At 53.7% G+C, this 16,894-nt stretch overlaps 2 protein-coding genes across 2 annotated transcripts in view; both read right to left on the minus strand.

Annotated features, from left to right (window-relative positions):
- LOC104538668 overlaps nucleotides 1-2,642 on the minus strand; it is a gene marked incomplete at its 3' end in the record, with an annotated part of 3,869 nt that extends 1,227 nt beyond the window's left edge. The window contains exons 1-2 of the mRNA XM_010181949.1: nucleotides 2,531-2,642; nucleotides 819-1,061 (exon numbers count right to left, since the gene is read on the minus strand). Of these exons, the coding sequence (XP_010180251.1) occupies nucleotides 819-1,061; nucleotides 2,531-2,642 (355 nt within the window). The remainder of the gene's footprint in view (nucleotides 1-818; nucleotides 1,062-2,530) is intronic.
- A 3,933-nt stretch (nucleotides 2,643-6,575) lies between these two features.
- On the minus strand, nucleotides 6,576-14,368 carry LOC104538669. Its single transcript, XM_010181950.1, has 9 exons — nucleotides 14,257-14,368; nucleotides 10,679-10,921; nucleotides 8,787-9,077; nucleotides 8,403-8,500; nucleotides 7,938-8,127; nucleotides 7,751-7,853; nucleotides 7,323-7,369; nucleotides 6,827-6,898; nucleotides 6,576-6,697 (listed from the first exon to the last, which is right to left on the minus strand). The coding sequence occupies exons 1-9, from the start codon at nucleotides 14,366-14,368 to the stop codon at nucleotides 6,576-6,578; spliced, it is 1,278 nt and encodes a 425-aa protein (XP_010180252.1).
- Between the last annotated feature and the right edge of the window lie 2,526 nt (nucleotides 14,369-16,894).

Here is a 16,894-nt window from a genome sequence, read left to right on the forward strand (position 1 = left end):
GAGCTCAAGGGACCAGGGCAATCACAGGGGGGTCATAGTATTCACACAGTTTACACAGTGACTGATGGACCAGCACTTGATCCTGGTGCTTTGTGGCACCATCTAAGAAGCCAGGGCTATTTCATGCTTTAGGAACTTGCCACATGAATGTGGCAAAGCACCCAAAGGGGTCAGGTGAGACTCCGTGAAAGCTTGGGCCATGCATGGAACTGTCCCTGGGGCAAATGTCACAGGGGAAGCATCCCCTTCTTCTGCCAAAGACCTCCCCACATTCCCCAGGCTCACAGCAGGGAACCAGCTCTGAGACCTTGTGCTGCGGCCCAGGTCTTAGAGCACTCAGTGCGGTTGGGAGCAGTGGAGGACTATTCTTACCAAAACTTCAGAGACCTCCCACTGGGTTCCCAAATCAACCCACTATTGCCCTATTTTCCCCTTAAGGGGACCCACCACTGCATGGCCTGAGGGGACACAGGCAGCAGAGCTCTCTGATCTCCCTGCTGCAATCATGTTGCCATGCAGACCACAAACTCCACCACACATGCTCCGATGCTTCACTCCTTTGCGCACGTGCTGTTGCCTGAAGGTCTCAGGGAGACCTTTATTGCCCACACCTACAGCAAGAACCTCTTACTCACTGGTGAACCACAGACTGGACTCAGGGCAGGCTCAGGGGCTGCTTCGACACTGCCTTCAGCAGCACCTACTATGCCCCCAGGCAGGCAGAGAGCCCAAAACCTCCTGTGCACACACAGTCTGGCCTCCCCTGCTCAGGAACGGCAGAGCAGGGCAGCCAGGAGAGCTCCTGATGCCTCCCTTACCGATGCACACCACATTTGACCGAATGCGGATCCAGCCACCTCTGCTGTCTTTTCCAAGCCAAACTTCTCTGTATACAGGTTTCCGATCTCTGATGGACTGTACTTCCCTTGCACACTTGATGTGGGTGAAGGAGGGCTGGAAACCATCAGAGCAGCTCAGTGTCACTTCATCATTCTTCTTGTAATTCTCCTGGTCTGGTGTCAGCCGGAGTCTTAGGTCCCACTGGGGCCTTTGGCACGTTTCTGGCAGAGGTGAAAGTGGATGTTAGTTGGGGTGGAGGGTGATGAGGTGGGGCATGGTTAGGTGGTAGGAGGGAAGTCCTCAGTAATTCCTCCAGCCCCTGAAGGGAGATGGAAGGGGACACATCCATGTGGCAGTATGTGACCCACAGGCAAGGCTTCCTTTTAGGGACCTCTCCTTCTGTACCCAAAGCATACAATACTACTCATCCATGAACCTCCCCCATCTACTCCTGTGTCTAGGAACACTAAATTCCCTCCTCAGCAGCCCACAGCAGTGAGTTTCCCAAGACCCTGCACTAGGAGGAACACTCCAGCCACTCATTCAAACACGTCACCCACCCCAGCTCAGGCTGCCCTTGATGGGCCATGGCACCACCAACCCTGCTGGGATGTGTGTCTCTCCAGCTATGGTTCATCCCTCCTCTGTCCCAGTTCTGTGCTGGCTCAGTCAGTCCCTTGACCACTCTCCTCCTGCTGCACTCCACTGTACAGTGGGACACATGGATAAGCAATGCCTTCTCCATTCACATCCCCTGTTTTACCACAGCCCTTGCCCCTTTTTCCTACTACAAGCCCTGCTTCCTCCTCCAAATCCTCTCCCCACCACATTCACCGTACTCTGGCCTGAGCAGGCACTGCATGTCCCAGCCATTTGCTGTGTACTTTGCAGGGGAGGCTTTGTGGCAAAAATTCCTACAGGAGGTATGCTGGCACCGGGGAAGGAGGTGTTCCCTGTTCCAGCCTCTCCAAGGGGCCCTGGGTGGCCTCAAAGTGCTTATAATACAATCTTCCTTCTCCCAAAGGGGCAGAGAAGGGATCTCACAAGATTCAGACCATCTTCTGAACAGCCATGAAGAAGTACAAACATGCTGGTGAACAAGCCACTTTGGGACAAGCTTTGCTCTCAAACAACTCTGATTACAGAGGGAAACAGATGCCCAGCTGAGCACCACAACCAGCAGCTCCCACTGAGGCACAGCAGTGACCTTCCCCACCACAGGCACCCAGCTACTCCACACGCCTAGGCCCATACAGCTGGCAAAGCAGCAGCAAGTTCCCTTTTGCTCTGCTCTCAGCAGGCACAACACACTTGGGGATGGGACGTGCACAGAAAGCGGTCGCCCTGCTCCCTGAAGACCCTTCCCCTGATTCACACATCAGGAAGCCTCATGGTTCATGAGGCCTGCAGCCTCCAGGGAATGACTGGAAACTGGCCCGGTGCAGCGCATGACCTAACCCAACCATCTAGCCCAATCCTATCCTTCCCACAGCAACACCAGTCCAACCACACCACTCTGTAACTCCTGTCCCCTGGGATCAACCAGTGACAGGAGGCAATCCAGCTGGCACAGCCCTCAGGGGTCTGCCTGGGCTACAGCCCAGGGCTGCACGTAATAAAGATGCATATCAAGCAAGCAGGAGGAGCAGCAAAACTTTCTCCTGAGATGAGAGGAGGAACCACTTCTTACCAGTTTCAAAAGGCACTCCTTGGACCTTGGGATCAGGTTCTTCCTGGCCCTGTGCTGCCAGCAGAGATACCAGCACCAGGAGAAAGCTCAGAGCCAGCAATTGCAGGGCCATGCTACAGTGAAGTTCCCAGGCAGGACCAAAATCTCAGCCACACTCGCTGCCTCTGAGCCTGGGCATCTGTAACTGACTGCAGGAACTGCAACCACAGGAAGGAAAGAGACACATGCAGAAATCCTGCAAGATACAGGAGGCTTCCTCTTTGGGGAGGGAACCTCCCATCAGTGTCATACTGCTGCCTTTTGCTGCCTTTTTCCCCAGGGGCATCCTCACACTGGTCCTTAACAGTACTCAACTCAACCCCTGTCACCAGGATCTCAGAGTTTCCTCCCAAAACACTCCTAGTTGCCAGAGTGCATTCAAGAAGCTCTGCTCTTATTTCTGAGGTAATATCCTTGTGTCACTCAATAACACTGCATGGGTGTTTGGGTTGCCATAAGTCACTGCACTTCCCCTCAATGACCACAGGAGATGGAGGACATCTGAGAAAGCACATAAAGAGCACACAAGAAGCAGGGACAAGAATGGGGACATGAACTGCGAGGAGTACCTCAAGGCCTGAAACAGTCCTTGGCCCTTTTGAAAGGCACACTCAACCTGCACCCCATCTTGTCTGTCCCCGCTCCTCCATCCCCAGCTGCCGCCTCCTCCTCCCTCCCTCCCTCAGCCAGGAAACACTCTCCTCTGTCCCCAGGTGTGGAGGCAACCCTGCCCTCCAGTGCTGTCTGAGTGCCTCAGGAAACCCTCAGAGCTACTAAACCATACCCCTGACTTCTCAGCAGCTCCTGCTTTTCTCTTCCTCCAGAACCATGGGCCCAGCTGGGATGTCTCAGATCCCAGAGGGCTGGGTGATCAGACACAGGGCTGCAGAGGAGCAAAGACCATGCTTGTCCCTCAGCTTTGCCTGTGACACATGCACAGGACACACTCCTGCCCAGAACAAACTGGGGAGAGCACCACTGCTCACTGGTTTCCACCACACACTCTGTCCAAAACACACATCAGAGCTGCCCAGCACAGCCGTGAAGGCCTGGGGAGACTGCCAGCCACAGCTCCAGGCCACAGCAGCCCTGCTCACAGCCTCCCCTCAACAAGGAGCTTTTAGCTCATTACCTCACAGGGAACATGACCCCACAAGGGCAATGAGGGGACTAGGCAGGAGCTGTGGAGGGGGGGGCAGCCCCCTCCAAACCACAAGCCTTTATTGGTTGTCCAGACACAGCATGCAGAGGCATGAAGACACCCCAGTCAGGCCAAGCTCCAGCAGAGCCCTGGGTTTGGCTGAATATCAGCAGACAGAGCAGGGAGAGGGGTTGGAAGCATGGACCATCCCTCAGCCTGAGCCCGTGTGAGTCAGGGACTGGGAAATCTGGTGTACGGTTGCTGCTTCTAGAAAAGCAAAACTGAAAGCAAAGCCTAAAAACTGGAACTACAGAAAATCACATTCAAATCAAATGCTTTACAACAGCAGTAAGTGAAAGCTGGGAGGTGAAGGGGGTGAGGGAAGAAAAAGCTCACAACCCTCCTTGGCCTCCTGCTTTCCTCTTGCTCTGCTGAACTGGATGGGACCCCCAGTGCTGGTCATAGCAGTCACAGGAGAGCCCGGGGTCCTGATAGCCATCAGCACAGAGCTGTGTCCATGCCCCCCATCGTCTCACTGCTCTAAATGTCCTCTGTGGTTCTGGCCATGGACCCTCCAGCTTGGTCGCATTTATATTTATTGGTTGTCCAGAGACAGAGCAGGCAGAGTCACAAGGCCAGCAGCCCAGGGTCTGACTGGATATGGGGGCAGGGAATGGGAAGTGAGGCAGCCTCAGAGGTGGCTGAAACACAAACCAATCCTCTTTTTCTGCATATCCCAACCCTGTCCATTCCCCTTTCTCAACCACTAGCAGCCAAACAAAGTTAAGTGCTCTCTTGCCCTTGCTGCCTGATAACCGTCAAGAGCAACTCCATCAGGAATGCAGGTCACACCAACAAGAGCCCATGGGAAGGAGATGCTTTTGTCCCAGGGGCCAATTGCAAGTACCATGATGATTGTCAGACAACTCATATAAAGGACTGTCAAAACATGTATTTACTGGCATAAGAAGGTCATCTCAGACTGGAGATATGGGAATGATGGATGGAGTGTTAGATGGATAACACATTGGCTGGATGATTGCGTCTGAAGAGTTACAGTCAATGGCTCAATGTCCAAGTGGAAACCAGTAATGAGTGGTGTCCCTCAAGGGTCTGTACTGGGACCAATGCCATACTGGAACCACTGCCCATAGGCACTGGGATTGAATGCACCCTGAGTAAGTTTGCAGGTGACACTGAGATTGGTGATGGACTTGAGGAAAGGCATGCCATCCAGAAGGACCTTGACAGCCTTGAGAAGTGGGCCCATGTGAACCTCATGAGGTGCAACAAGGCCAAATGCAAGGTGTTGTGCCTGGGTCATGGCAATCTCCAATATCAATACAGACTGGGGGATAAAGGAATTGAGAGCAGCCCTGCAGACAAGGACTTGGAAGTACTGGTGGATGAGAAATTCGATATGAGCCAACAATGTGTGCTCACAGCCCAGAAAGCTCGTTGTATCCCAGGCTGCCTCAAAAGAAGCATGGCCAGCAGGTCGAGGGAGGTGATTCTACTCCTCCACTCCCTTGGAGAACTGTGTTCTGCCATAGGAACCCCAATTTAAGAAAGACATGGAGCTGTTGGAGTGAGTCCAGAAGAGGGCTATGAATATGATCAGTGGGCTGGAGCACCTTTCCTATGAGTACAGGCTGAGAGTGTAGAGGTTGTTCTGGCTGGAGAACAGAAGGCTCTAGGGAGACCTTACTGTGGTGTTTCAGTAATTAAAGGGGGCTTATAAGAAAGACAGGAGCACACTTTTTAATAGGACCTGTAGCGACAGGACAAGGGGTAATGGATTTAAACTAAAAAAACGTAGATTCGGACTTGGTCCAGGAAATTTTTTACCATGACAGTGATGAGGCACTGGAACAGGTTGCCAAGAAAAGTTGTCAAAGCCCCATCGCTGTGTTCAAATCCAGGCTGGATGTGGTTTTGAGCAGCCTGATCTAGTGAAAGCAGTCCCTGCCCATGGCAGGGGTATAAGGCTACATGACCAGAAAAGACCCCTTAAGAGAGAAACCATTTGATGATCCCAGCCACAGAGCTGGAGAAGAGGGCGGTTCTTTACCCCGTCTCCCAACAGTGCACTCCTCAACAAGGAGACCTTTCAGGCTGACCCTCAGCATCCAGGCTGCACTGGACCCCAGCATCCCACAGTGCGGGACAGGCAGTGGCTGCTGGAGGCTGCACAAAAAGCACCAGCCGAGACTGAGCAGATCCCAAAGGCTGCAGGATGGGCATTTCCCAAGGGGCACAGGGCCAACAGAACCTCAGGAAATGGGACACAAGCACCAGCACCCACAGAGCAGGTCACACACCAACACAGAGGTCCAGCTTGGCCTAGTTGAGCAAAAAAAAAGCTCCTCCATGGAGATCTATAGGGACAGGGCTTTTACACAAAAGACAGGGAAGAACCAAGACAAGGTGGGAGCGGTCATGGGGCAGGCAAACCTGCCTGCAAACCAGAACATTTTATTGCTTTGGACACTGCAGCACAGCTGCAAGGGCAGTGGGGTTGGGCCACATCCAAGCAGAGGCCAAAGTCCAGGGGGATTTAGAGAGACAGAGCTGGGAAAGAGGGGCTGGGACCTACCAGCTTCTTTGGTCTCAGAGAACAGTTGAAGGCACCAGGACGTGGGTGAGACGGCTCTGCCAGAGCACTGGAGGGCTATCAGAACATGTCCATGCTGGCAGGAGCAGGTCATCCCAGGCTTTGAGCTGCTCATGCTCTGCGACAGAGGATGCTGTCACTTGATGAAGGAGGGAAACTGAGAGAGAGCATTAACTCAGCACAACCTAGATGAGATTCTGCTTCTCATAGGAGAGGAACGTGCATCAAGAAGGGGCCCGTGGGAAGTGCCATCAAGACTGAGCCGGGGGCATCCTCCCCATCTTCTCCTCTCCCTCGCTGCTCTGACTGTCTCCTGAGGACCCCAAGACAGGCAGTGGCTGGGGCAATGGCTCTGCAGCCTGGAAATTTTTACCTGTGGAGAACAAGGGTACTGAGGACAGAAGTTGCTGCACGCCCTCGGCAGCCTGGAGCTCCTGGTGCCACAGTTGCCTGTACGCCCTCTCCTGGCCAAGTGTGGGAACAGGCAGAGCACTCCATCTACCTGCATCTTCTTCTGCTAGATGAGTCTCCTTGATCGTGCAGTAGTCATCCAAGTTCTCATAGGGTTGGAGCTCTGGGACAGAGGAAGGAAGCGGGAAACAGGACAGAAACAACCTGAGGGACCCAGGACCCAGTCATGAAAGGAGGAGACCCAAGCAGACAGCAGCATTGGGGGCTGCAGGGCACCCTGGGGTACACACAGAAGGGCAGCAGAGCTGGACAGAGGCCAGGTCTGCCTCAGGCAGGGTGAGCATAAGGGGTGGTTCCCAGCCCTCACTGGTACCACGGGAAGACTTCAGCCAGGAGCTGCTGGAAGAGGCAGTGGGAAGAGCTTCTTGGCTGGGGACAGCAGGTGAGGGACAAGCTGCCTGCAGCCACCCCAGGACAGCAAAGGATACGCAGATGTTCCTCCTGAGGACAGGTTCTCCCAGCACACACCTACTCCCTACCCTGCTGCCACCCCAGCCCTACAGCCACCTGTGTTATGGGGGCTCTACCTGTGTAATGGTCCTCCTCAGTTTTGCTGGGCAAGGCCTTCCTTTTCCTGGGAAGACAAAGTCCTGAGTTAGGGGAGAGGCTGAGGTGGCCCACGGCTTTGCAGAACTCAGCAACAGAGGCATGGAGGGCTCTGCAGATCCTCCCCCTTGTCACCCTGGATGTGGTAGGCATTGCCCATCAGCATTCCAGGAGTCAGCAGCAGGGGCTGCAATGATGGATGACATCGCTTAGCAAATGAAGTTCCTGCCCCAGCCATGAGACAGATATTCAGGAGCCTCAGTCAGGAACCTGACACCAAACTATAGTAGGACCTCTCAGCTGCATCCTCAGCACCTAGAGAAGGATGGGAGCAGCAGGAGGCCCCCCTCTCCATCCCTAGTCACCCCATAGCACAGCACTGCCTGAGGCAGAGCAGCGGTCTCCTCACCTGGACAGCACAAACCAGAGGATCCCTGCAGACAGGAACACCAACACTGACAGCACCACCACCACCGTGACCGCTGTCCCTGGCCAGGGGCCCAGAGGCTGTCCTGCAACTAACACAGAGCCAGGAGTGGGTACCACAGCCTGCACCATGCACAACCTCAGCCAGGACCAGGGCAAACAGCCATTACCCGAGACGTAGCTTTGAAACTCCAGCCGGGATGCAGCCCCAGCACCAGCCACCGTCAGGCCCTGCACCATCACTGTGTATTTGCTTCCAGGTGTCTGATGAACTGGCATGTACTCAGTCACGGACTGGTTCACCACCATCTGCTTGAATTCAAGGAAGCCATCATGCGTTCTCCTAGTCGTGATGTTCAGCTGGAGGAAGGACAGGTAGCTGGTGAGGAGGAGCACCCACCTCCAGTGGATCCACCTCCACCTCCTGCTCAGAGCAGCTGTGAAGGGAGGAGCTGCTGCTGGTGGCTGGGGACAAGAGAGGACCTGATCCCAGCAGAAACACCAACAGTGTAGAGCTGCTGGGCCCTGGCCGAAGAGGGCTCATGCTGCTCCCCAGGCTGCCTGCACAGAGCTCCTGGCACAGAGAAGCCTGGCAAGGGGAGGGGCACTGCAGGGAATCTGTGGTCCCCTGGTACCTGGTATCCAATGATCTCCCCTTTGCAGGATGGCAGTGCCTTCCACCTGAGGGACCCCGTGTTGGGATCCAGCCACAGCTTCTCCACTTTGTCCGGCACTGGAAGCACAAGAGGATGGGGTCATGCATGGGGCTGGCGAGGAGAGGTTGAGCCCAGAGCTGCAAAGGGACCCCCAAGCAGGGTTTGTCCCCCACAGAGGCTCATGTGCTGCAGCAACAGCAATGGTGTGGTGAGGAGGTGGAGGGGCCCTGCACAGCCCCTTTCCCCAGAGCCCCACAGGATCCCAACAGCCCTGATCCCAGGAACATCACTGCAGGGAGTGGATGCTCAGGATGAGCTGCTGGGAGAAGGGCACCTTTACATGTCATGTACGTGGACAAGTACCCGTTTCCTTTGTCGTGAATTGTCGCGTGAACAGGATCGTGCTGGGGAGCTGGGAGATGGTGACACTGTAGACAGTGTAGGGCTGCAGAGGTGGACAGCTAAATGTTCCCTCCTGGCCTTGTAGCATCTCCTCTCCCATCACCTCCTCAGCCTTACAGGGAGGGGATGAATGTGCTTCCAGACGGCACCTGGCCCGAATGTGAGTGCAGCCATCAGGGAGCCTGCAGGTCCAGTTCAGTTTGATGCTGGTGCTGGAAATCTCCAAGGTCTCAGAGACAACCTGGAGGATGTCTGTGAAGGAAACATTGCAAAGAGCCTTCCCTTCCCTCCCAGCCTCCCAGCAGAGCTGTGTCATCTCCATCATTCCCTCCATAGCCTGTCCCCAGCACAGTGTGCATGAGGCCATCCTGCCTTCTCCTGGACTATACTCAGGCTTTGCCTGCACCTTCTTCTGGCCCTGAACCGTTCCCAGGGGTACTCTGGGTGCTGCTGTGACTGTGGGAGCGTAAGGGCAAGCACTTGGGGTCTCTCCTTCTGACACCACGGAGCAACTGATCTGATGACTTGTCCCTCTCTCACCAGAAATTATTTAGCCAACAAACCCAGCAGCCAGAGCAGGGCCTTGCCCTCCTGCTCCTGGACTCTCATGCTGGTCTGGGTACACAGCCTGGGCCTGATGGACAGTGGCTTGGGGACCACCCCGAGCACAGCACAGTGGCACTGTGGGACTCTCCAGTACTTGGGGGAGCACTGGGGAGAGTGGCTGGTTTGCTCACTTACCCACACAAGTCAAGTTCTCTTCCATACGGTGCCAGCGGCCTGCACTGTTTCTCACAAACCAGCTGCTCCGAGGAATCAGGGAGCCTTCCCTGGGGCTCAGTTTCATGCACTTGATCTCTGTGGGAGGTGGCCAGTGCCCCTCTGGGCATCTCATCTTCACTACTTCATTGGGGTTGAAAGTCCCCCGGTCTGAGTCAATAATAAACCCACGGTTCCTCTGTGGCCTCTGGCATTTCTCTGCACCAACAAGATAGGTAGGTATTAGCAGAGAAGAGGGTGGTTCCACAGGGCCTGCAAGGGGATGGAGCCACTGCCCTCTCACAGCAGGGTGAAGGATGGAGCTGAAGGACACGACACAGAGTAGAGCAGCCCTCCCTGGCAAGGGTATGAGGGCAAGAAGGGCCTCCTGTTTCTTCTCCTAGGCCTTCCAAGATAGGCCAGGAGGAGTCAGAGCTTCAGGGACTCAGGGCACCCATAAGGGACTCTTATCATGCACAAAGCTTGCACACAGACTGATGGACTCTGTGAGGACCACAACACCCTGAGGCCTTCTGAGGAGACAGTAAAGCCTGAGCCCAAAACCAATGCCTCAGGTGACAACATGCAGTAGGGAACAGGCACTTCCCCTGCCTTGTGGCCTGTGGCCACGTCTACCATACATGTCTGCCTGCTCTCCAGTACTGCAGCCCCCTTCTCCTGGACACATGCTCTTGCCGGAAGTCCTCAGGGAGCCCCATGGCACTCACTCACCTGTGCCAGGACCCTCCACCCCCCATGAATAGCAGACTGGAGCACTGCACGCCCAGCGCTCTGCCCTGGCCTGGCATGGGCAGTTCCAGACACTGTCCCCAGCCCTGACGCCACAGTCCCCTCCTGCAAGGACCCTCAGGGACTGAGGCTGACACCAGATCCCTCCTTGCAGAGGCTCCCCTGGAGCCCCAGGCCAAGCACAGGGCAGGATAAGGAGTTGCCTCAACGCTGCCTTCAGCAGCACCTACCACGTCCTCAGGCAGGCAGAGAGCCCAAAACCTCCTGTGCACACAGAGCCTGGCCTCCCCTGCTCAGGAAGGGCAGAGCAGGGCAGCCAGAAGACCTCCTCATGCCTCCCTTACCTATGCACACCACGCTGGACTGAATGCGGATCCAGCCACCTCTGGTGTCCTTTCCATTCCAAGCTTCTGAGTATAATGGTTTGCTATTGCTGATGGACAGGACTTTTCCCGCACATTTGACATGAGTGAAGGACAAATGAAGATTGTCAGGGCAGCTTAGCATCACTTCTTCGTTCTTCTTGTAATTCTCCAGGTCTGGTTCCAGCTGGAGCCTTGGGTCCCACTGGGGCCTTTGGCACGTTTCTGGTAGAGGTGATAGTGGGTGTTAGTTGGGGTCGGAGACATTAAGGAGGTGCAACAGGGGTAAGTGGTGGGGTATCAGTAATCCTAAGCAAACCCTACAGCTACTGAAAGGAGAGGGAAGGTGACACATCCATCTTCCAGGATGTGACCCTTCTGCAACGCTTGTCGGGAGGGGCCTCTCCCTGTGGGTGAGTGTCAGCTGGGGCTGGGGTCTCCCCAGGCAAAGGATGGATGAGGCTGTGCCAGAATTCACTGTGGGATTATTCTCAGGTACCAAAACCAGGGAGGTCTGAGTAGCCCAATTCAGGCATCAGCCGTGCATCCCAGGCCACAGTAGTGATGGTGTAAGCTCAGAGATGGATCAATAGGGCAGAATTTGACCACGGTGCTGCATAAGAGGCACCTCCTGATGCCCTGCTTACCAATGCACACTATGTTCCCCTCAATATGGATCCAGGCACCACTGCCTTTCCTCCCCAGCCACACATCTCTGTTTGAAGATCCAGAATTATTCAATGGCTGAGCTCCTGCTGCACATCTGGCATGGGTGAACGATGGTTGGAAACCATTGCTGCAGCTCAGCATCACTTCTTCATTCTTTCTGTAATTCTCACGGACTGGTGACATCTGGAGTCTTGGGTCCCACCAAACAGACCTTTGGCATGTTTCTGTCAGAGGCAAAATCGGTAGAAGTGTATTTTAGGGAGGTGACAAGAGGAGGCTTGGAACAGCTCTCCCCACCCCATGACTCTGACCATTCACCCTGACATACACAGGAGTCCCTCTACTCCTACCGTGTGCCCAGGCACTGTTCAGGGGCACAGGGCTTATTATCACCCCTATCTCCAGGACTCTAAAACCTCAAGCCTGGGTTCCATCCATGCACGGGGTGGTTCAGTCCCCATTCTTTTGGACCCCTTCATGCCCAGCTGAGCATTGCAGCAGTGACAGCCTCCCCCACCAGAGCTCATCCAAACTCCAGAGAAACTTCCCAGGAAAACATTGAATTCTCAAGCAGTGCAAAGTGTCAAAGCTTCATCCAAAATGAGCTTGCCTTGTCCTGCTCTGGTAGGCATGTCACCCAGACTTGCAAATCAAAGTGGTGAGGAGGCATCGGGGTAGGTGTCCTCTCCCAGAAGAGGATGAAACATCCCTCTTCAGCTACATGCATCTCTACAGCTGCCCACTTCCTGCCAGTCAGCACTCATGGGACTACGCTGGCTTACACTGGAACAGGGGCAGCACCACACTTCCCTTATCTGGCAGGAGGTTTTCACGCCATCCTCTCAACCCTGCACCCCGGCCCTCCACTGCAGAGGACGGTGGCCACCATCCTTTGAAACTTCTTCTCCCACAGCTGTATCCCTTCCAGTGCCCACAGATCACACACTTCACTGCAACAGCCAAAATCTTTGACAGAGCTAAAACACTTGACTAGATCCATGCCTAGTTAGGCATCCCCAGCACACATCTTCCCCCCTGCCATCATTAAATCCCTCTGAAACAGTGCACACACCCTCACACTCCTCCCCCAGGGTGACATCCAGGATCCTTCCCACCCCAGCAGAGTCTGGGCTACCTGCCCAGCACCAAGGGACGAAGGGTGTTGGACCAAGGACACCAGCCAGGGAGGGGGAAATCCTTCTGCTGTGGGAGAACGAACCAAGCTTCAAAGAGCAGATTTCCACCTGTGGGACGAATGTTTTTTTCCCTCTTGGTACTTGTCAGAAAACAGGTCCCCAAGGCTGACTGTCCCTGAGATGCTCTACAATCTAAAAGGCTAAGCAGAAACACCCTTACACAGAAGCAGGGTGGGGGATGCACTAAGAGCACAGCCTGGCTCAGTCAGGAGGCTGATGATGACCTGCAGTGCAAGAGGACACAGTGACAAGCAGATTGCACTCCTAAGGAAGTAGAAATCCACAAGAAACAGCTGGAAAGGCCGAAGTACAAGTGGTGGAGTACCAAGTGCGAGCAATGGGAGCACAAGGCTGTCTCATGCAGCCTCCAATGGGGAGAGGAAGGTGAGCAAAATTGGGTCAGAGGCACTGTCAGCAGCACAGTAATGCAAGCCTTGTTCTCTAGAAAATGCATGTGGGTCATTGATGGCTATCTCTGAACAGCAAGGGCATGGAGAGAAAGTGAAGAGAGCACACGTCTATGGCAGACGTGACTCCTTGATGACACTCAAAAAGCAGCAGCTGCAGCAGAAGCCCTTTTGGCAGCTTGGCTTGGCACCAGGGCTTTCCTTTTGGTGCAGCTGGAGGCAAGATCTGCCCCTGCCTGCAGCTCTGCTGGGCCACCCATAATCCAGACACCAGTGGCCTCCTTTGGTGCTGCAGATGTCGGTGACATGGTAGAGGACAACGGCCAGAACCTCAGATTGGTGCCCCACACCTCTTCTGCAGACACAGATTTCCCCCAGCCACTCAGAGCCAATGTTTCTACCAAGCCCACCACAGTCTCCCGCAGCTGGGGCTCCTCAGGCCAAGGAGAAAAGAGGTATGACTACCAAGGGGCTTGTCAAGGATGGGCTGTGGGGAACAGGAGGAAGGGACAGGAGCTGCTGCTGAGTCAAGGGGAACAGGCACAATCCTGCCCTGGACAGCTGAGGGCTGCCCATTGCTGGAAGGGCAGCATCCCTCCAGCCACCAGCAATGGGTAACATGACTCAAGGCCCACCAGACGACTTGGCAAGCCACTTCAGTTTCCACTTCCCTGCAGAGAGAATGACTCACGCCTCAGGCCCCCTAGTCCCTGGTGCAAAGAGCAGCCTCTCCTGCTGTGCCCCATGGGTACCTCAACAGGTAGCAGCCTAGTCCTCCTGGCATGGAGAAAGAGCAGAACAACGTTGTTAAGGAACAATCCCACTGAACTGCACCTCCCCAAGCCCCAAGGACTGTGAGAGAGAGCTAACGCAGTGATTCCTCTCACAGCTCCCCATGTCTTTGCTGAGCAGCACCGCTGCCCTCACCTGCTGCCCAATTGCCCCACATAGGCTACCGCTGCCCTGATTGCTCTGGCTTCATCTGACCACCATACAACAAGAACCAGCCACCTCCTTCTCACAGGGACACTGCCCATTCCCCAGAGGGACACTGCAGCTCCCGTGCTCGTGAAGGTGTTCCCAGCACACCAAGGCTTGCTCCCCTCCATCCCCAAACACAGCTTCACCCCACCACAACTCAACAGATGCCCAAATGTCTCAGGACTGATGCAGACACCAGCTTCAGCCCTCCCCAGCACAGCCAAATGTGGTATAGCTGCATAGCAAATGTGCAGGGAGAGGAGCAGCAAAACCTTTTCTGTAAGAGACAGGCACAATCCACTCTTACCTGCTTCCATGGCTTGCCCCTGGTTCCTGGGATCTGGGTCCTTCTGTCTCCATGCAAGCAACGGAGGGGCAAGGACCAGGAGAAAGGCCAGAGCCAGCTCTCGCAGGGCCATGCTGGCACCAAGACTCCGGGCAGGACACAGTCTGAGCCGCTCAAGAAAGGTATCTTTGCAACCCAGTGCAGGAGGGATGCAGATACAGAATTGAAACAGCCACACAGGGAAATTGCATGCAGTGCAAAAAAGCTTCCTCTTTGTAAAAAGAGAGTGTCCCACCAACCACAGGGCTGCTCCTCACCCAGCTGCCTGCAGGCAATGGGTCCGGGCTCAATGGGGTCTCCTGGGTGCCTTGGTCCAGCATTTTTGCTGTCTGCCATAGGCCCCTGTAGCCCTGCTCCCACAGACACACCCAAAACATTCTTGAGTCTGCCTCACTCCTCTCTCCCTCCAGATCCAGTAGTGGATGTTGAGGAAAACACCCCTGGTTCACCTGCCCAAGCCCACCCTAGGGTGCTCTCACCGTGCATCACTTTTGCCTTGATATGTCTACTTCTTACCTTGAACTGACCTAGCTACAACAATCCTGCTGTTGAACCCCATCAATAGATCAACCAGAACTGACAAGATCCTGAACCAGACAGGTGTGGGGTTTTTTTCCCATCTCCAAACCTTTCCTGCTACCCTGCTCTGAGCTTGACTTTCTCAGTGTTTTCTAGGATGTGAAGTGCCTTGATATGGACAGTGCACACCATACTGGGAGTAAGAGGATCTTCCTGGAGCTGGATGGAGAAGACTTATTCCTGTCTCTGGATGCATCAAGCAGGATCTTTGGGTATGGGAGGAATTCGCTGGGTGCTCCTCATTTTGGGCCATAACCCCAGAGCTTGAGTGTCAGGAGGAAGGAGCCAGACTTTCCTGTGATGTCCAATGACAGGACAAGGGACAATGAGTGCAAGATGGAGTACAGGAGGTTCAACCTGAACATAAGGAAAAACTTTTTTACTGTAAGCGTTACAGAGCACTGGACCAGGCTGCCCAGAAAGGTTGTGGAGTCTCCTTCTCTGGACACATTCAAAACCCGCCTGGACCTGTTCCTGTGTGACCTGGTCTAAGCAATCCTGCTCTGGCAGTGGGGTTGGACTGGGTAATCTTCTGAGGTCTCTTCCAACTCCTAATATTCTGTGATTCTGTGATTAATACTCCTACAGTCTCCTGTCCCTGAAGACACCACCACAAAGCTTTTTCATCCATCCAGCTGGAACCACCATCCTTAGCACCACAGCACAGTGCTTATTTCATCTATCTGCATAGCCTCAGTAGAGCAGCAACACCAAGGGGTTTCTGGAAGACAGTTATCTCCTAAGAGATCCATTAAGAAGTATCAGTACATCAAGTCCAGCTGTCCCACATACAGCTGTTAATGGGGTAAAGTCTTCTAGCATGCTTGCAGCAAGAGAAACAGCAGCACTAAGTCACATTATCCCTGTTTCCTCAGAAGTTCCCTGGGCTTTGGGAACCAGGCTTTTTGTGTCCCTATGCAGCCAACAAGGGTGCAGTCACCCAGAAGAATGGCCAAAGCCAGCACTCAATGAGAACTGTTGTCATAAAGTTCCAGCATTAGATGTAGACACTCTCACTGCCTCTCTTTCCCATACAAAAGTAGCAAAAAACAGTTAAAGAAAACAGCCGAACTCCAAAAACGCACATGGTGCAAAAGGCTTGCTATTGCAGCTGATGTGAGTATTTCTTTACTTTTCCCCTACCTTGAAATTCAATGGGGCCTACAATCTGTGTGGCCCCTACAATTCTCTTTCTCCTTAGAAATTCATCAGGTTTTGAGATTTGTTGTCTTAGTGAATGCATGCACTAGAAAAATGCTGAAGAAATACTGAAAACTGCAACACTCAGTCAAATGCCCAGCTCTTACATAGTCTAACTTGAGAGCTGCTAGTTCAACCGATGATAGCTTACTTCACTGGGAACCACACAGCAGAGTTCAAATGAAAGGAGTTTTCCAAGGGACTGCCAAGTCACACAGCAGCTCATGAATCCAAACTCAGATCAATGGGAGCTGATGAGGTCCAGCTCCATGAGAACTCTCACCGAGCTCCCAAAAGCACATTACCTGTGGGCTGCACATACTCTACGTACACCGCTGTAGCCCTTGCAGCAGTACTAAGTCTCACAGAGTCATTTCAAGACATTTTAGATGCATCCTGCTACAGTATGCAGCGGATGTGTACATTTTTGACCATAATAAAGCCAGCCAGCCACATACCTTCTTCTCAGTCAGGCTGAGGCCTCAAGACAGTTCATTTAACCATCATAAACCTGATTGATGTGATGTTTCCTCAAGGTTCAGTTCGATTGAACTAACAGGACTTAGACATTCGGACTGAAGAGAGAAAAAGCCAAATCAATTGCAATTCATAGCCAGTTTTACTTCTGACGGTGAAGAACATTGAGGTCTCAAAAACATCCACAAAACCACAAGGAAAGGAGAAGTAGCTGTGGCTTATGAGGATCAGGCTTTGTGGAAAGCACTGCTAGCTTATCCGCCACATTTCCCTTCAGTAAAGTCTATTCTCTTGTCAGACCTCACAAAAAAACAGAAATAAATCTGAGGCTTATCTCCATCCC

The sequence above is a fragment of the Mesitornis unicolor genome, unplaced genomic scaffold, assembly GCF_000695765.1.
Source record: "Mesitornis unicolor isolate BGI_N332 unplaced genomic scaffold, ASM69576v1 scaffold25893, whole genome shotgun sequence".
NCBI lineage: Eukaryota > Metazoa > Chordata > Aves > Mesitornithiformes > Mesitornithidae > Mesitornis > Mesitornis unicolor.